Source organism: Aquila chrysaetos, chromosome 3 (genome assembly GCF_900496995.4).
Source record: "Aquila chrysaetos chrysaetos chromosome 3, bAquChr1.4, whole genome shotgun sequence".
In the NCBI taxonomy this organism is placed as follows: Eukaryota; Metazoa; Chordata; class Aves; order Accipitriformes; family Accipitridae; genus Aquila; species Aquila chrysaetos.
Window position 1 is genome coordinate 52,622,885 of NC_044006.1, and position 21,487 is coordinate 52,644,371.

The following is a 21,487-nucleotide window of genomic DNA, read 5'->3' on the forward strand; positions in this document are numbered from 1 at the left end:
TTAGTTCTGCCATCAGAGCTGTGTCTGAGCATACTGAATAGCTTTGCAGTAAATGAAGTTCATCTATTACATGCACTGAATGAAAAAAAAAACTAAAATAGGATCATATACTTAATGACTAACTAATAAAGCTTCCAAGAATTTGACTATGTAGCTTAATAACACAATTCTCACTTAGACACTGTAATATATTCAGAGATACACAGCTTAACTGTAGTTATTTTCAATCAACAATGCAAGTAAAGAAAACACGAATCAATAACATATGATAATATAGACAGCTAGCAGATATTTTCTCTCCTTGCTAGTCACTAAAGCCATTTCAATTTTTACTATTTAAGGATCTTGCAATGTAGTCTTGCTCTTGCAAAGAGAATCCACAGGAGATGGTTGTTTAGTCCCTATGTACTTTTACTTACTCCACTGGAAAATTTTCATTAAATACTTCATTAGCCACAAAATATTTATAGATTTTAATCCCAGAGATTTGGTGGGTGGGTTTTGTTGCTGTTGCGGGGGGGGGGGGGGGGGGGGGGGGGGGGCGGTATTTTGTTGATATTTTTAAGCAGATCAATATTTTCTTTAAGCACAAAAAAAGGAGACTAGGATACAATCAAAAACTGCATTTTTTTCCTAAGCAAAGTGGTAAAAGGAGAAGTAACCTAAAGATTCAGAACTTCTTTAAAAGTTTACTCAGCAATTTGAATTTCAGCCATATACTGATTTAAAAAAAAAATTATTTTCTTCTCTTATTTCACGCAGAACAGCTGTACAAAGAGAGAAACAGGGATATCAAGCTGCTCGTGAACAGAGCTCTTAAACACAAAGTACATTAATCTTTTCAGACACGTTTTTCAATGGTTCCTTCCACTATAGCCACCTTGCATTTTATTTGTAACTTAGTATAAAAGTAAGGTCAATGTTAAAACCTAAATTACAAGAAAAAAAAAAGAAAAAAAAAAAAGGAATGGGCATAAGCAGAGGCACTCAACTATTGAGAAGACTCATTATTGAAATATTAATTAGCAGAATATGATTCTATATTAATTAGAGCATGTATTTCACAGGAACACTCTGTGAACTCGAGGATGACTTACATTTCTCCCATATGCATAGATATAATTCCAGTAGAAAATAAGATAACTTTCACAGGAGTAAGATAAGATATTTCTATAAATTCACAAGTAATAAATAAAAATCTTGAATATGATTATTTAGCTAGCTGTGAATTGCTTTCACCAATGAACATGCCACATTTTACCAGATTTTAGTATGAGCAGAATTAGCTCTGCAAAGCTGTTACTGGAAGGAAGTAAAGATGCATGTCTCATTTTAAGGAACATCAATGTTTCCTCACAAGTAATAAGTGGAAAGTAAATGAAAGCAATAGGAATGCAAACTGAGTGATCTTAAAAAAACAAACAAACAAACAAAGACGAGTTTAATGACTGGCCTATGCAAGAGTGAACCAGCCATGCTCTGAATAGAGCATATATCAGTGAAAAAGAACCAAAAAAAAGCTTTGCAAGAAAGCGAAAGTACAAAGGCATAAATGAAGGAAATTTAACAAAGTTCTAATTGTACAGGGAATTGCATAACGAGGTACGATCCTACAGGCACTAAAGAGCACATGAACAGATGCGTAGAGCACTGCTGGGCTAGCTAATTCAGTTTACTGCTATGCATTACATGTACAGGCATTACATGCACTATACATACATTATACATATCTACATTACTTGACTTCTTACAAAAACTTGCCAAATTCCAGCTCAAAATTACCTAGTAAAGGAGTTAAAAGAACTCCTATTGTTCATGAACTTTTTTTTGCCACCAATTTCCAGCAAGACACTTACCATTTTATATTAATTTGCTTTTGCAATACTATCCACCAATTTAAACTGACCTTAGTCACATCTTTGCCAGCTATTCAAGTCTTACTTCCTATGGCCTAGCACTGGCCCTATCCAGCAGTTTCCAGTTTGCTGACCTCTAAAATTTACACTGAAACTGTGATCTTTTGTGTAGTTTATCCAAACCTATTGGCGTGCTGCTAATTTACTTTTCACAACTATTTAGGAATCATCTTAAGAATTCACAGCAGTTCATGGACTGAAAACCACCATATATCTTCATACAGGGAGCATACCTTTGCTCCAGTACTTCAAATCTTATGTGCCTATTTTATTTGACTGCTTTACCACTTAAAGTGGGCACAATTAGTGAGCTGGGCTCATAAATTTGATAACATACTATAGAGCATTTAGGCTGATTGCAGCACAAAAGTCTACATGAATAGCAATGACTATAGCATTCCAAAGACAGTATTTGAAAGAAATGTGGATGTTCTGTAATTGCTAATAACATTGTATTAGAAAGCTGTAGTACCTAGAGGTTAAATACTAACATGTACTAAATAACAATATATTAATTCTTACCTCTATTTGTTCCAAGGTGTCTTGCAGTTTTGAATTCAACTCGCTATTAATGAAAGAAAAATGTTTAAAATAAAACTACTGTTCATATTAACATTTCACACCAAGTTTCTCATTTCCAAAAAACAGATTTGCCTGCTACTGAGCCACAATATAGTAATTTATCATAAATCATTAACCTGCTGTTACTGTGTCAGACTAGCATCACCACACTACTGTTATTACTGAAAGGCACTTACTGCAGGCATTTGCAGTATTCCTAACACTTCAAATTAAAATATCTGTTGCAGCAGCACAGTATCCTAGGTTTATAATGCAACAGTGTTAAGAGAGCCCAGACAAGACCCCATCCTGCTAGGATTTAGCCAAGCATTCAAAGACATTCCTGACCCCCAAGGAACTCATGCTCCAAATGTTTTGATTTGGCACTGTGGTCTATAGCAGAACATACCCAGAAAGGTCAGGGCTGTCAAGTCTTTGCAAACTATGGTACAGTAACTTCTATTTGTTGCTCAGGAACCCCTTACATAAACACTATAGCAAAAAAAGAACTTAAGCTTACACAACTCTCACAAAATCTTTTTAAGACCATCATTTCACTTCTCTGAGCTATATTTGGTATAGAAAGATTAACAAAAATAGCTACCATAAGAGAAACTATTTAGGACAAAGAAAGGCACAAGTGCTCCTTTCCAACAATCAGCTTTAAGAATTTCAGAACACCAGCAAGAAAAATAAGACACAAAATATGACCACTATCTTTTTGTTGGAAGGGTTGAAACAACCAAGAAATAAGCAGGATATTCTCTTCAAGCATGGAAAGCAGTTTTCATGGGATAATCACCATAACTGATTTTAGACAACTTCCTCCTGTGCTCTGAATCTTTTCCTAAGGGAAAAGATCATGTTAACTATCAAAAGATAGATTCTAGCTTCCCTACCCAGTTCTCTCCACTTAAATGATAGGCCCCTCACCCCTCTTTCTTTGGTTCTGTTAGATAACCTGTATACAACACCCTCCAAAGAAAGGTTTAAATCGAAAAAACTGCATTAGAAAGAGCTGGCATTAAACACTAAATAGAGCAGCCACTATTTCTTTGTTGTTCCTCCACATGCAATAAGCCTTCAAACAGAAAAGCCTCCATAACAATTTCATGTTACTACATCTCCTGCTGGAGTTTATGAGCATTTCCTGTTAATCCAGTTCTTTTAGCTAGCAAGAAGACATTAGAACAAGACTAAAAACCTTGCTCTGTGCACAGAATCACTCCTTCTTTCCATCTTTAGAACTAGGTACAGCATAGGCCATCATCCCCTGTGTATAAACACATAGTTGGCTTACATGTTGAAATTAACTGGTCTAAAATATAGAAGCTGCTGACATGAGCAAAAAATGATGCAACGCAAAGGTAGTCTCTGCACAGACTGAACAAATTAAGCAAATGTACTGCTTTAAGTTCTATGAAAATTCACAAAGCCCCTAATGGTAGCAGGCAACATATAAACACAAGACTATCATTCCTTTCAAACAAATGTCATGAACATGCTGCTGCTAATCTACCATTTCTTTACCTTTTCTAATTAAATTAAAAATACACATGGATTTTTCACCTCAGCCAGGCAACTTGCTCACATGAAGAACTTGCAATGTAGGGTTGAAAAACTTCCTGGGTTGTAGAAACCATTTCTTGATTATTGCAGGCGATCACATTTGACTAATTTCACCTGTACACCAGCATAGATCCTCATGAAAACTAGTTCCTTGTTTCCACTATTCTTAATGCCAGGCAAGCCTCAGCTTGCAATCACCTGGTGACACAGGAGGCTTGGGCAGCTCTGGGACCTGAGCCCTCATGTCACAATTCCCAGCAAATACCCCAGGATCTGGGCCATTCCAGAACAGTGTACGTTTCTTTTCTTCTGGAAGAGCAGGATGGGGACAAACTAAAAAGACCTTGTTCCACAGGAAACACAACCAAGGTAAAACTGCCACATGTTTCTTACCCCTACCATTTAGTGCAACTCCTGTGACAGCATTGTCTTCCCCTTCAAGCGAGGGCTCAAGCACCAGTTTTAAATACACACATTCATAGTTTATTTCTTCAACCAAGCTATGATATATGGATGTGTTTGCAAGAATACAGCCTACATTTATGCTGACTAATTCAGGAAAAGAAGGTGCAATCACAAAATTTCATAAGAAAAGTAACTTTGATCAAGTATTGAAGTGAAAATGTAGAAACGCAGTGTCCAGCTAAATCTGTATGTATTTTCTAAGCCTGAATTATAAAGCTAGTGCTTGGACATAATGGCTACATGACTATTATGAAAGCCCATTTACCATAATTGAGAATTTAATTCAAGGCATTCATTTCATTAATAAAAAACATATTAGGAGTCTTTTTTTTGCATCCCCATCCATACAAATCTAAGTTAGAGCATTTTTAGAAGGCACATTACTGCAATATAACAGAAGTAACATTTCAACCCAAATGCAATAGACAGAGTCATCCCATTATCTGACACTACATTTTCCCTCAGGTTTTTCAAGAGAGTGTACTCACATCAGAACTGATCAACAAGCAGAAGGCGAAAGACTTTGATTTCTATTTTTAAACAAAAATGAATCACATAATGCAAGCATTCCCTAGGAAGAAGACAATGGTGAACAAAAATAATAGACACCCATCCTATTATTTCAAAGGAGGATGAGCAGCCACTCTTAAAACCAAAGAAGTCTTAGCAGAGAAGCTGACGTGCTTGCCTCTTCAGATTATGTATACACCAAAAAAAAAAAAAATTGTATGCTTCATAGAAAGGTTTAAATCCCCTGCTGTTTAAGAGCTACACCTAATTCCTACCACCATCTAGCAAGAAAAATGTGAAGAATGATTGTACAAAGGAAGGCACTGATTTTGTCACGTGGACAGTGGACAATCAAAGGGATACTATGAAAATTTCATGGTAAGATAGAGAGGTGATGCCTCACATAAGAACACTGTAAGTGCTAGTATGTGTCTGTTTTCCTGACTAGATGTTTTTTCTGCAGTCCTTAACAGAAATACAAAAGACCTATTTATTCATTCAGCCCAATCCCCTGCTAGTGAGACATTATTCCATACAATACATATTCTCTCAGACTTCAGCAAGTAAAACTGTGCACAGAGACTGAAATGTTTGCACTAGGGCTGGGATTTGCAGCTAAAATGTCCTTCTGCTCTCACAATGCAAACAAACAAGCTCAAAAAACTCTCTCAGAATAAAGAAGCTGTGCTGATTTTTTCTGTCATCATCCTTTCTTTCAAGAATCTGTCTTCTTGGATGGAAGGATATCTTTTTGAGTGCAACAACAAAGTAAATCCTCACAGCTATTTGTCACATATCTTGTCAGTATGCTATCAGATTTAAAACAGTATGACTTTTGCAGTTAAATATTCCAAATGGCAAAAACATGAACTGTTAGTTTAAGTTCCAAATTTTGCTATACTGGACATAGCGTAGTGGAGATGAACTTTGAAGCTGCAATAAAAGCTTGAAGTGATTCAACATTAAACAGAAACTTTCATATCATTTACACAAAAGAGAATTTACGTCAAAGAAACTGTGTAATTTAACCTAAACCTTGAAAGAGCAAGGTTTTCCAGATGAGCACTGTAAGACTCTAAGAAATCAAGCTGCCTTTTCAAGCTGAATAAATGTTGCCGATTTCTCCAGAAGAAAAAAATGCAGGAGATAAGATTAATGTTTGGAGCCACAGAGCATCTGAAAGAGCAATAAATACTAAGGAGAGCGTGCTGAACAGTATAGATGGGACACAGGTATGGAAGACTGCAAGACCCATCTCTACAGAAGGTAGAGTCAAGCACAGCAAAAGTTGTTCCAGAGTCATCTTGCTTCTAAACAACTGAATTGTCCAGGACTGAGGGAAATCACAGTCATTTTTCCTCATTCAAATAAATATAGTTTTCATTTACTACTACATAAGGAAAGGATTCAAAATTTTAATATATGTAGGCGAATGTTGGCTGTACAGTCAATTTATATACACACACAAGTTTTACGGAACTAAAAAGAAAGCAAAAAAGCAGCCCTGAAATGTGACTTCAAAATAGAGAGGGGCTTATTTCCAGGTACAACTTCTAACTTCACACATTTTTTGGTGCATCTTCAGATCCTGAAACAACTATACCTCAAAAGCAGATCCTAAACTGAAATTGAGGATTATAGGTAATTACTCTGAAGTTGCAACAAAGCATACATTTAGAGGACAGCGGGAGGCAAAGCATGTGTTTTCATAGATTTTGGCCCTTCTAAGTCAGAGACCATTCTGACAGGAGATCAAACAATGTCAGAATTTTACGCACAAATTTAAAAGTCTAATTAAAAATAACAGAAAATCTAATGATCTTAGTGGATGAAACACCAAAATTCACTTCGTTTTACTCCTTTATTGTCATATCTATTATGACTTTGAACTTAATGTTTACCCAATTCTTTTTTTTTTTTCCTTTCTAAAAAGCAATGGAAACATCAAGTGTTTCTAAGCTAGGAAATGCAGATATTCGAATTAGTTCCACTTCTGAAAGCAATTTCTCCATGACAGCATGAAGCTCTGCACTTGCTAATTTCATTACCAAGAAATCAGGGTAAGTTATCCTCCACAAGCTGTCTTGCTGTAGGTAAATTAATTCCAGAATATAAACTTGCTTATTAAAATATTAGCTCAGGTATCTCTAGGCTGCAGGTTGTAGCACAGTTATAATTCAGTCTTAGTTGAAACTTTACCTGCCAACATATTACAACAGTTGCAAAACAATGACATAGTTCAAACATAGATTATATAGGGAGGGGGAAACTACTGAGCATGCTTATGCTTTTATAAATGCCTCAATTTCTAAGCAGAAAATTAAATTTCAATCAAAGCTGCTTTAGAGAATGAGAATTAATGATCACTGTTTTATACCATTTACAAGTAAAATCATACAGAAGCTGAAATCTGCACAATGTCACCCTACCTTATACAACTGTAGTGTTTGAAAGTGCTAGCAGCTTTCTGGCATTCCAAGCACAGCTGAATAGCTCCTGGATAGTCCTCTTCCTTAGGATAAAATACAATGGAAAGCTAATTTGGCTTTTGAAGCAATCACTGCAACACCCAGTTTTTGCTTGCATGCTTACATATAAACATTAAGAACAAAATATTTTGCCTCTTACATCTATACAGTAAAGGAAATGAGTGAGGGTCTATTGCAGAACTTAATGTGCAAGCAGTTTAGAATTAGAAACAGACAACATTAGCAACATCTGAAAACACTATGTATTACATTACCTTATGCAAATGACTTGGGTTTTTTCCTTATGAATTCATATAAAACATGTCAGAAAGTTTTTATTACAAAACAACTAATATCTTCCCAGTTAACTTTCAAATCTCTGTTAATACAGTATGATCTATTCATGAGCAAGGAAAGAGGTAAGTTCAGGTACTGGCAGGCTGTTACCATAGTTTACAAAACCTAAAAAGAGACAAGGGAGACACTCCAACATTATGCCCAAATAAACACTATTTAATGTGACACATTCTATAGCTAATTAGAAATTTAAATTAAAGACAACTGGCTCATACAAAGCCCCAGGACAATAAGAACATACTTTAGGAAAAAAATATGGAAATATTGTCCTAATTTATAGGAAGAATATCAAATAGGTAGACAGATCCATCAGGAAGTATATGAAGATGCCAGGACAAAACGAAAACAAAAACATACACACAAAAATGTAAAACCCCAGGATCTTGCCAACAGAACATGGGCAGTGCCTTGGGTATAACTACTATTTTTTTATTCTATTAGATATGTGGCCAGAAAGGCTCTTGGAGGAAGGAAAACCCTCTTTAATAGCTAAGAGCTTCCCTTTTCTGTCCTAATTACATCCGTTACGTTACGTGCTTCAGAGAGCTCAAATGCAAACCTATTAGTGGAATTTCAAAGTCATTGATTGAAGAGTAAAAACGCAAGGGCAATTTATATTCGGCTATTATCATAAAGGAGTTTCTGAAATGAAATTGGTTTTAACAGCAGCATTCTAATGCAGATCAAGTTTAGCTAAAAAACCAAAAACCCCCACATACATTACCCGTTAGATGAAAACAGAACAGTACATTGGTCTATAATGATTGCTGCATTTACAGCTCTTTGCATCTTTCTCCATTGGAAACCTGGTACTTGCTCCATTAAGTCTAACAGAGCTCAAATCATAAAGCCTGCTTGCATAACATACATTACTAATATATTCCACATGCAGCTCACCCCTGTAAGTTATTATAGCTTCATGTCTGGTCTTTTTTTAATTGGGAACCCTATCTAAATATTGCTCTGTGAATGGCCACTAATAGCTCTCACGCATATTCCAAGCTACTAACTTCTTCTTGGAGTAAAGACAATAAATTGGCCAATAACTGGGATACCTTATTGGGAGCAGACATTGAGTGCAGCTCTAAAACTGCACTTAGCCAGGAAGGGCAGTTCTGGCCCTTAACATTTAGAAATCACTGGCAAATTATGATAATCAGACATTAGGGTCTGTGTGTGAACACAACACCCACACCTCTGTCTCAAGACAACTCCTACCAGTAGACAGTGAAGAGCTGATTTCCGGTGCAAAAAAAATACAGCACAAAACTTAAAAGCTAATCATTTGTCCTGGTTTCAGCTGGGACAGAATTAATTTTCTTTCTAGGAACTGGTACAGTGCTATGGTTTGGATTTAGTATGAGAAGAATGTTGATAACACACTGATGTTTTCAGTTGTTGCTAAGTAGTGTTTATACCAAGTCAAGGATTTTTCAGCTTCTCATGTCCTGCCAGCAAGAAGGCTGGAGGGGCACAAGAAGTTGGGAGGGGACACAGCCAGGGCAGCTGACCCAAAGTGGCCAAAGGGATATTCCATACCATGTGATGTCATGACTAGTATATAAACTGGGGGGAGTTGCCTGGGGTGGTGGGGCAGACCGCTGCTCAGGAACTAACTGGGCAACAGTCGGCAAGTGGTGAGCAATTGCATTGTGCATCACTTGTTTTGTATATTGATATAGAGAATGAACTGCTTATTGCTTAATAATTGTCTCTCTGTAACTTTACATAACAAGGACTGGTGTTTGTCAAGGATTAAGCCTGTCAGAGACTGGTACTTGGGAATGATGAGCAAGAAGGAACCATGAGTGATCACAAAACTTAATTAAATGTTTGATGAATTTACGATCTTGTTAAGAAGGCACAAGTAGAGGCCTTACTTGAATAGATAGGGCCAGAAAAGATAAGAACTCCTGCCTTTGTTCCTGTCCTTGTAGATAATTTAGCTTAGCACTAACAAGCACTGATGTATCAAAACATGTAAAGGACCATACTGCGCAGAATCACCTGAGGAGGGTCAAATAGCGGACAAGTGAGGAAGACTATGGAAGACCACCAGAGGACTCCTGAAGACCACCAGAGATCTTCAATGCGCCTGCGTAAAGGACATTTGCATATGCTAATAGTTTCCCAGAAAACTAATGAATATGTATAACATTTCTCAGAAATGTAGTGAATATGTATGTAGAACCTGTACTTAACCTACACAATTAGACCCGATGGTATGCACGATAGGTGGAACGATCCCCCGTGCATCCAGCGCTGCCAATAAAGAATACCTACTCAATAGTTAATCAAACTATTGTGTTAGTTTCTTTGAATCAATATTCCAATTCTGTTGTTGTTGTTATTATTATTTTCTTCTTTCTGTCCCATTAAACTGCCTTTATCTCAACCCACAAGTTTTACTTTTTTTTCCCCAATTCTCTCCCCCATCCCACTGGGGGGGGGGGGGGGAAGTGAGCGAGCAGCTGCGTCGTGCCTTGTTGCTGGCTGGGGTTAAACCACAACATCATTGTATAGGGCTTACTGAGCTGAAGGCAATGTGTATGCAGCCCGTAAATGAATACATTCTTGCTTGGTAAAGAATGTGTGCTGAGACAAGGTGTATTACTCAAGATGGAATTAAACTCAGAGAATCTTAAGAGCTACAATTATTAAAACTCAATTTCCAAATTTAGTAACTAGGGATTATGTCGTGGTTTCAGCCCAGCCGGTAACAAAGGACCACGCAGCCGCTCGCTCACTCCTCCCGCCCCCCTCCGGTGGGATAGGGAGGAGACGGAGGAGAGGAAAAAAAACCAACAAAAAAACGGAACCTCGAGGGTTGAGATAAGGGCAGTTTACTGGGACAACACAAAAAAAAAAAGGTTACAACAACGGTACTAATGAAAGAATATACAAAAAGAGTGATGCACAGTGCAACTGCTCACCACCGGGAACCCGACGCTCCGCCACTTCCCCCACCGAGAGTCCAGAGCACCCCCGGCCCGCTCCCCATTTATATACTGGGCATGATGTCCCACGGTATGGAATAGCTCCTTGGCTAATTCAGGTCAGCTGCCCCGGCTATGCCCCCCCACCTCCCAGGTTCCTGTAAAAATTAACTCTATCCCAGCTGAACCCATGACAGATTATCATAAAGACATTCCATCCAGTATTAGCTGTAAATATTTGGCAAACTATCAAGTCAAAATTGTTACATGATTAAAACATAGTTGTCAATAAAATCCTGAAGCTGTCTTTCATACAATTAATCACCTTAAGACAAGATCTTATTTTTGCTCCGTGCAGTATCTACTGCATTATTAGGCAGTATATATATTGTATCAGTAGCATTTTCAGTGTCATGGCCTGCACGCTGCAATGTTTTCTACAGCTGACTATTAAAAAAACAACCCACTGAATAAGGACAGAAGCTACTGCATTTACAAATAAAATACTAAGTGGGAAGCCCATATATAAATTTGTACAGTAATATACCAGTAGAAGTACTTTATCCAGACCCAGCATATCAACAGTCAGCTAAATCTCACCTTCTTTTTTCTTCCAAATATCAAGCTAAGGCCAGAGAAGAAGTATAAGTTGAGGGTAGGGAGGGGAGTGAAGACTCCACAGCACTCTTACGGAACTAACTCAAGCCTTGGTGCCCAGATCTAAAGGCAGGAGTAAGTCTTTGACAGAAAATACTCCCTCCCCAGTACAGGGGCTATCTAATTTGATATGAAGTGTTTCTCACAACATTTGAAAAAAGAATAAAAATATAATTTCATCACACACACATACCCATAGCCTGTTTGCAAGAGGAAGGAAAGAAGGGACAAAACTAAGATGACTGACAAAAGTAGACTTCGAATAGCTTCAGATTATAATAGTCTGGCTGGGACTTACCTCCAACATCTCACTCAAACGCACATCAGTTCTTTGCTAAAAAAAATAAAAAAACCACAGTGATAACTACACAGAAATGAAGAAAAATATTTTGCCACTGAACAAAAACAACTGTACATACCAGTGTTTTTATTGTTCTCAGAGACTTTAGCAGTCCAATAAGCAACTGTCGTTTCCTTTGATTTGCAAGAAGCCCCAAACTAGTTTGTGTAAAGCCTTCCTTTGCTATATTCAGGTGTCTGCAAAAGTTAAAAATGAACATAATCTTTGATGATATGTAAAATAAAACTTATTTCTAATTCTAACATGTCCCTCAAAATACATGCTAGAAAATAAGACTGTCAGCACTGTTAGGGAAATCCAGAAATTAAGATGATACCAACAGACTACTAAGAAGGTAGGTTTTCCCTTCTCCAGAACTTGTTTGTGGATCAATAGTGTACCTCAAAAGGTTCCTGTTTTAAAGAGAACTCCCAATTGAAGCGAGAGCTGCAAGAGAGAAAGCTGCTGGTATTTGTTTCAGTATCTTTAACTACTATTGCTAATTCCTTTCAGCACATAAATAGGAAATATCATCAGCAAGCAAACTTCCTGGGTTTACAGATTTCTTCCTAAATATTTCCCCCCCCTTTCAATCTCTGCCATTATTTAAGCAAGATACCTTCTTCCATTCGTGCAAATAACAGCTGCTAACTGAAGGCCAGTCTGCAATGATGTAACACGTTCAAGTTCCTACAGAGGGACAACAGGTTAAATAAATATACAAGTTAAAATCATGCTACACACCAGTGAAGACTAGTGATTAGTAGCTTTCTCCTCAGATGTTATTATGACTTTGTAGACTTACTTTATATATTATTTGTTTCATCATTTTATATATGCTAAGCGCTTGAATGTAACATTAATATAGAACTATCCTTTAAAATACAAATTTATTTTGAAGAAAGATACTTGAAATCCATTTTCATTGCAGTGGGACCCTCTACATTTATATACTGTACATTTAGCCTAGGAATCTCTATACCATTAATGCACCACAGCAGAATGATCAATTCTTCAGGGACACAAGCACAGGGTTTAATTTGCATTAATATGACAGAGAGCAGCAAAACAAAGAAACAAAAAAAAAAAGTTTCACATGACATTTTCTTGTTTAGAAGCACTTGTGTTCTACAATTTAATAGATGTCACTTCATAATGAACGTTAATTGTATCCTGTTGAATTTCAGCTGAAAACTCTTCAGCACAGGTGACCTGAATTTAGCTTGATTTTTACTTTGTGAAGTACGTAGCACAATCTGAACTCCTTTAAAAAAATAAAATTTTTAATATACCTATTAGGATTTATTCTGTTAAGAACAGCACTGCAGAAAAGTGAATGCTGTCCCCACGCTACAGAAAAAAAAAACCACAACTTTTTTTTTTAAATAGTACTCATAATTTCAAAATGTATCAAGTGCTTTCCATGGGGAAAAGGGAGATCTTCACTTTGAAAACTAAGGTAATTCTAGAGATATGACAAGCAAAAACAAGTTTAAAGTTTAATTCAGTTTAAGATTGGCTCCTGGTCAGTCTCCAAAGATACAAGTAATTCTAACAAATCACTGAGCTGCACCTTTCACCAAAAACAGTTCCTCCTTTACATTACCAACATTGCTTTTGGAAAAACAACAGCTTAGTTGCTGATAAGCGTAATATCTTAAGAAACCAAATTCAAAGATTACTTTCTTCAGTACCTACTTCTCACTAAAAACATATCTTGCAAATGTCAGAGCTATTCAAAAGGCCATTGTTCCCTTTTTCATGAGGAAATGCATAAAATAAGGAGCGACTCCATTCCAGTCTTGCCTCTTGCAAAGAATCTGTAAAATCTCTCCTTTGAACGTGGATGGAGAGGCATGGGGAGAGAGTGCAGCCTAATGGTCCTCAGAGAGGGAGTCTTCTGCCCAGCATTTAGGGCTGAACACATTTTTTCTCTTCTCAAAGACAATCTTCCACCCATTGGTTGTTCCTAAAGCATGCCTTTCCTTCTAAGGAGAAGGGAAAACTATAAATCCCTTGCCTTGTGTCTGTGCCATGCCTCTCTCAGCCCATAGTAGTGCCTGTTAGACCAGTACTTCATACTAGGAATGGGGTGCAAACCATGATTTCCCCACACTTTTCCTTTGCACAGTGTCCAGGAGACAAAGAGTCAACTCCATTTTTGCTTCTTCTAATGACCTGTTACCATCACTGGACACTGAACTGGAGCTGCCATTACCAAAGTACCCACAGAACATCAGGAGATTCATTTCATGAGTCAGTGGGAAAGTGAGTCCTATGATGCCCACCAGAAGTCTCTGGTAAGTAAGTCTACTGACAAGAATAACTCTGTGCAAGCCTGTGCCCTTAAGTAACACTAAAGTATTATTGACTTAATCAGGCAAATATACATTTGAGAAACGTTTTTAAAAGATTCTTACTGGCATGATGGATTTTTAACTGTCCCTTTGGAACATCTGAAAGAACGTCTTGGTATAAAACATGTGCACCTCACCAAGATGTTGCTGCGATAAGAATATTAACATTACACAGCAAAACACAAGCAGCACATTCTCCACAGTACTATTATGCATTGAGAGGTGGTTTCCAAAGTGAAGCTGCTGGATTCAGAAAAAGCAGCACTCAATCAACAACATCAATTCCAAACATGCACAACAGCAAAACTATACCAGAAGGATTTGATACCATACAATTACCCTTTCCGCCCCCCTTTACACTATCTTATGAGGACTCAACCACTGTAGCACTTACCCAGCCTCCTTCTGCAATAGCCTCCCACCTGAGCCCTCTAACTAAAACTGAAATAATATTACCCTTACAGCTATTGCAGGAGATGATGCAACCAATGCTCACACACAACCCCCCTGCCCATTTTTCTTCAAACAGCAGCACTCCTCCTTCTACCCAGCAAATTGGCAGAGCACAGATGGGACACTCACAAGATCACTAAGGCTAGATGTGCAGGCCATGAGCACAAGCGAGCAGAAGAGGAAGTTGTGCCCTCTGGATGAAAGTGGAAGGTAATTCCAGCTCCATGTTACCTACTGTGGGTTAACACCCAGGAGGTTCAAGCCCTAGCCTGCAGCAACAGTGTATACCAGTTGAGAAGCAGGAGGCAAGGAAGAGAGGGACCTAAAAGGAAGAATGTTAACCACTGGTATGACAATGCTTTTGCAAGGTGCTGTACACACACAGAATTATCCAACACAGGATAACTCTCAGACTACTTTGATAACAATCCCAAGTTTTCACTTTGCAGAATTCTCACTGTCATTTCCTGGAAAGGTCAGATAAAATCAGGCAGAGCTGACCGAATGTATCGGGGCATTATTAAAAATAAATGGGTAGAAAAAAACCCACCTTCTCTTTAGAGAATCATTATGACAGCTGTTCCAATTATGTTTTGGGAGCAATGAGAAAAGCTGTGCCAATATTCTACTGCAAGCAGCTAAAGTAGTTTTGCTTTGTTTTGTTCTCAGAGATCTTTGACATGTTGAGGTTCTACTTCCAGCTCAGTCTTCTCTTAGATGCTTTCTTGTCACAACTGCCTGAGATTAGTGGCAGGTCTCTGGTTAAGTGCTCTTTCAAAAGGTCATTGCTGTTTTCTCTTATGGAAAAAGATCTGAAACTATTCCTAACACAGGCACTAAAGAAACTCCTGTTCAAGTCCATTACAGGTACTAGTCAAACCTGTGAATTTATATTTTCAGAAAGCCTTCTTAAAATGGTCATATGCCAAAGCCTTTATCATCCTAAGGGCCTACAGCTCAATACACCCTTCATTCTTTACAGATAACAGGTTTAGCATACATAGACAGCTAGTTCCAACCAGGCACTAGCATCTCTACTAACAAATTACTACGTTTAATCCCCAATGAAACAAGCGCAGCATTATAACAGCACAAAATGGAGTCATTTACTCTTAAAAAGTGACTGTTAGTTGTCTTACCTGAACATATGCAGGCTGTTTTTCAAGAATCAAGTCTGCAACTTTCTTAGATACCTTAAAAAGAAGAATATTACATGGGATACATAGCAATCTCAATTAAGTAGGCCATCCCTATGCTAAAGTTCTACAAGAAGTTTGTGATACTGTATCATTTAGTTCTGTAGTTTTCCAATTTATTAATAAATATGCCACAACAAGGTAAAAAATCCTAAAAATGACAGTCAGCTTTCCTTAGGAGCAAGAAAAGAAAAATGTTTACAGTTCCATCTAGGAATTAGTGGGCATTTTTAAGTTAATCCCTTACCTCTCTGCTTGTTAAGGAACATGCTAGAATAGAAAATAGAAATAATATGGGACACTGCAAGTGTTTACTTTCTGCTTATGCTACTGCTAGAGTACAAATTTAAGTTAACCATCTACTGTGGAGATCTAAGAAAGCCATAATGACACCTACCTTTCAGACTGATATTGTGTTAAATAAAATCCATGTCAAAATGAATATTCACCCTGTGCGCATTATACCCTTTCTTTAGCACACAGAACATGCATATTTTAAAATTTTCTCCATTGTTCTGAATGAAAAGTGGTGGAATGCTACTGAGAGCTGCTGTCTCTACTGAATTTAAAAATGGGATTGCTTCCTTATCAGTCTCTTGTGCACACACAAGCTTTAAAAAAAAAATCCAACACTAACAGTCATATAAATGCAAGCTTGACACTAGTGTGTTTTGTTTCATTTTTCAGCAGGGACTATAAATATTTAAGAAGAAACAGTTTCAAACATGACAACGAAATTATTGGTATTGCTCTATATTCTTGGGGAACAATACTCCCAGAAATGAGAATAAAATAAAACTGGCTATGACGGTCAGCCAACCCACAATACGCTACTGGGGAAGAGAGATGAGGAGATTTTTATGTATCTGACTGCTTAGTCAAACATAGCATGAAGTTGGGATCTTCAGCCAGCATTTCTGTAACAAACTTACAGTGGCTCCACCAGGTCAGTTCCCATCCTCTGGAAAAGCACCTGCACACAAATGGTCTTCAAAGTACCCTGATATCATCAGCTGGCAATCTGGACAAGGGGCATACAACTAGCTATGCTTTCCTCCTTCCATATTAAAAAATGGCCCAAAATCACAAAACAATTTTAAAACCTCTTAGTTGTTCTATAAATAATAAAGCTTTCTTCTGCAGGACAGCAAAAGAACCACTCCAGAGCAGAGTGGGGGCAGGAAAGGATGTTATCAGGCCAAATGCTACACAAGCCTACATGACCTTGGGGCTCTAAAGAAGCTTTGTGCACTGCACAGTCTGTATGCTGTGAAATTTTTACCTCCCTTTTCCAACCTGTTCTTCCCACTAGCGCTGTACCTGTAGAAGATTTAGGACAGGGATATACCTGCTAGTCACACATTGCACTAGTACAAGTCTAAAAGTTTGATTCTTCACTGTTAAAGGGATTCATCAAGCAGTACACGGGAATAAAAGACGCATTTCATTTTCAGTTTTTACACTTGTGCTGGTTTTGGCTGGGATAGAGTTAATTTTCTCCATAGTAGCTAGCATGGGGCTATGTTTTGGATTTGTGCTGAAAACGGTGTGGATAATACAAAGATGTTTTCATTACTGCTGAGCAGTGCTTACGCGGAGTCAAGGCCTTTTCTGCTCCTCACCCCACCCCACCAGCGAGTGGGCTGGGGGTGCACAAGAAGTTGGGAGGGGACACAGCCGGGACAGCTGACCCCAACTGACCCAAGGGGTATTCCAGACCATACGACATCATGCTCAGCTTATAAAGCTGGGGGAAGAAGGAGGAAGGGGAGGATGTTCAGAGTGATGGCCTTTCTCTTCCCAAGTAACTGTTATGCGTGATGGAGCCCTGCTTTCCTGGAGATGGCTGAGCGGGCCGATGGGAAGTAGTGAATGAATTCCTTGTTTTGCTTTGCTTGCGTGTGCGGCTTGTGCTTTACCTATTAAACTGTCTTTATCTCAACCCATGAGTTTCCTCACTTTTACTCTTCCAATTCTCTCCCCCATCCCACCAGGGAGGGGGCCGGGGTAGGGGTGCAGAGTGAGCAAGCAGCTGTGTGGTGCTTAGTTGTTGGCTGGGGTTAAACCACGGCAGCACTGCTTTTGTTTGTTTTGCAAGTTCTCAGTTACCCTTGACTAATAACAACCTCAACACTGTCAAGCATCTGCCACAGCCATATGGTTTTTTTTCTTTCCCTGAACTTAGTGATACTACTATTCTGAGCTTCCAAGCTTTCCTTTCATTTGGATGAGCGATATTATCCCAGGTTACTTCCATTCATTTCCAAATCGTCCCACCCCTTTTGGCATCTTCCATACAATTGTGTGATTCTTAACTTTTGGTATCCAGAATTGCAATTGCTAGCAATGAATGTGACTGCAGTTATCAATGCATGCAAACAACAATGTTCTTTTAGAGGACCAAACAATTTTCTCTTTCCTAATCACATCAGGAAAAAAATATTTCATCTCCTCAAGAAAAAAAAGATACAGCTGAGGATATCAGTAAACTAATTAAAATGAAGTCAAACAGACATAGAACAAAAAAGCCTCCTAATTCAAATTGTCTGTACCAAGTTGATTAGACAAATTAAAGCTATGATACACATATTAAAGAAGTCCTGAGTGAGTTGAAATCCATCCAATGGAATGGAAAACTGTAATGGGAATCCGACAGAAAATACGGAGTCTAGAGTGACCCCAAAACCAAAGGCATGACCAAGATCAGCTGTGCAAAAGCAGATAGTAACAGTCAGTGAAAAGTGGAAGATCAGAGCTCTATCACCTATAATTCAGTCATTTGAGTGCTTTGTGTTACCAAAATTTAGAAGTTGGAATTATCTCTGAACAGCTATTGTAAATTCCTGTGCCAACTACAGATACAGGCACTGAAGTGAAAAAGGCAGCATCTATTCTTTTTCAAAAGCAGAGGTATTGTGTGATCTGTCAACAGACTTCATGAGTCCTCTATCTAATAATCTATTCACAATCAGCATTAAAATATTTTGGGGACTGAACTAACAACGTACAACATTCTGCAGTACAGTCTTGCATGAAGGACACTAACATCCTTTAAGAGAGACAGCAATCTAAATGATAATTCACAAGATAAATGGACAATAACTGAGACAGGAGAAGAAAACATGCAACAGTCTCTCACACTCACCTGGAAATATGACACAAGGACATGATATACAGCACACAAGAAATTTTAGCAACTTGGCACATGCCCAAGGAAGAAAATAAATCCAAGCAACAATTCCTTCCTATAGCAGAATCAGTTAGACTAGATTAAGGAAGACACAAGAAAGGCCCAATCCCAACTGGGGCGGGGTGTTGGGGGAAGAATTGGACACGTTTGTTGTCCAAAGCTTTGGCTTTGAGAGTTTTTGTTGGGTTTCTAAAAGAAAGACACATCTGGGCCACAATCACTGGAAACCTTGTGCTCGGTTCTCAACCCTATTATTCATTAGCTTCCTGCACTTTCCAGTTCTCATGTTTCAGCAGCAGCCATGCACTGAGACTACTCCCTCAGCTGCAGCCAGTTCTCATCATGCAGGCAGAATGGCCAAGACACTGACAACAGGTATTAGGATTATCCAGCATATCTCAGTGAAGTTGTCTCTCAGTCTTGAGTGTATGTCCTTGCAAAACTAGGTCACCATCAGATGTCCTCTTACTTTAAAAAACAAAACAAAACAAAACAACAACAAAAAACCCAAAACCAAAACCAACCAAAAAAAAAAACCACAAAACCAAAAACCGCCACCCACTTTCAACTTCTTCCCTTATACCTCTTGGTGAGAAACATGGAATATTCATTTGCTCAACTTCTCACTAATATTTTACAAAATTTCATAGGTTTATTCTGGCAAAAGCAGTCTTAGGCAGAAGGAACTTTTTCTCTATGTATTGTTATTGACCCAATATTCTCCTTCTATACATTTCATTCATTCAAAGACATGAATTAGGACTATTACTGTTATTTTACTTGCAGGTACTCTCCAAATGCCACAGTTAATATTATTCATCTTTAAAAGAGCAATGAATCAATAATTAATGTATGAATAGAAAATAAAAAAGCCTGAAAGGTAACAAGTACCTTTCAGAAGCTGCAATTCTGATTTCCCCCGTAAATTATAGTTATTACTCATGGTTACATTTCATTTGTTTCATTATGTAATAACTCTGTACCAGTATTCACTAGAAACCCTTGTGGACGATTAACAAATTGGCAATGAAAAAGAAGAGAAAATAGCAACTCTAAGGAAAGAGTTTTTAAAACATAAAATGTTTCACATTGCCAGAAATACCTCAAAAAAAGAGATACTACTGCACTATTCACCACTGTGTTGAACATTACTTTTCTTGCAATACACAGGAAAAGCTGAACATTCAGAAAATCACATTTCTAAAGAAACAGTTAGCACATTTGCTCCTTGTTACAATATTTATCGCCAAGATTTACTTCCATGATTTCACATGATTGTATGATTTACTGGTATGATTTTCAATTACAAAACCACACAAAATAATATTAAAAGAAAAATGCTTAATATCTAATGTTTAAGAAATCAAAACTTTTTCAGTTACACTTCTGGCTAGACTTATAGACAATACAACAAATTGCCTGAGGGTAGAGGAAACAACTTTACTTACAGCAGCTTGCTGCTGTTTTAATTTGTCTCTGTACTCTTCCAGTTCTTGAAGACTAAGTACTGGAGGAAGCCTCTGCATGTAAACAACAAATTAAATTCAGTGAGAAATTAAAGGATGTTAAATACATACGTAATACTAACTAACCAATCAATTCCATTAAAGAAACATTGTTATTGCTTCTGCAATCTAATCTGCAGAATTAATCCACTATTTCAAATGATGGATACTGAAATAAATCAGTGTTAAAATAAACAATGTGTTATCATAATTACATCATATAATATCGTAATTACCTCAAAGTTACCTTATTTTAAGCCATATATGTATAACCACAACCCCCCTAATCATTGAAATTATGATGTCTCAGTCAGTTTGCTAAAAAAATACCCAAAATACAGAACGGATTTCTTTTTTTCCTCCAACTATTTTGGCTTTTTCACTGTAGTTTAAATTATGAAGTGCCTGTTAGCACAACTGATACTAATTCTACCATGTTAAAAGAAAGACTCTGTACCAATACTATATGCTAGAAGCTCCACAACCGCAAGATGAGGCGGGAGGGTACAGTTTTGTATTAATGCAAGATATAAGAAACAAAACAAAAAATAGCTCATTGAAACAAGCATACTTTTGACCTTCATTTTTTGTTATATTACTGTGTTTTCTTTTAAGAAGAGAGCTTACCTCTAACTCATACTTCACAATATCAAAGGAATCATTAGAAAAATAAACTTCTTCAATGCTGTTAATTATTTCTTGCTGAGCTTGAGGATCAGTTGGTTCTTCACGTAGTTCTCTGAGCTCCTCCTTCACAAAACAAAAAAGGATTTCCATGATCTAATATCACATCCTAACAAGAACAATGTTTTACCATAACAAACACTTTTCAAAAGCCATTTACAACATTAATATAAGAAGCAATGGCAAAGAATAGAAAGATCAGTACACTGCAACTTGTTCTTCCCATTACAAACAGTAAGATATTTACAAATTCTCAAAGAACATAGTACAGACTCCAGTGTTGCAGATCACTTAAACACTTCTTCATCAATACATTTATGGCA

The 21,487-nt window shown here is 37.5% G+C and overlaps 1 protein-coding gene across 2 annotated transcripts in view; it reads right to left on the reverse strand.

The window, feature by feature from the left end:
* VPS50 (VPS50 subunit of EARP/GARPII complex) overlaps nt 1–21,487 on the reverse strand; it is a 100,070-nt gene that overhangs the window by 67,422 nt on the left and 11,161 nt on the right. For both annotated transcript variants that reach the window (XM_030008913.2, XM_030008914.2), the window contains exons 3-10: nt 21,108–21,230; nt 20,424–20,495; nt 15,729–15,782; nt 12,399–12,469; nt 11,859–11,976; nt 11,738–11,773; nt 7,451–7,533; nt 2,439–2,481 (exon numbers count right to left, since the gene is read on the reverse strand). In XM_030008913.2, coding sequence (XP_029864773.1) covers nt 2,439–2,481; nt 7,451–7,533; nt 11,738–11,773; nt 11,859–11,976; nt 12,399–12,469; nt 15,729–15,782; nt 20,424–20,495; nt 21,108–21,230 — 600 coding nt within the window. The remainder of the gene's footprint in view (nt 1–2,438; nt 2,482–7,450; nt 7,534–11,737; nt 11,774–11,858; nt 11,977–12,398; nt 12,470–15,728; nt 15,783–20,423; nt 20,496–21,107; nt 21,231–21,487) is intronic.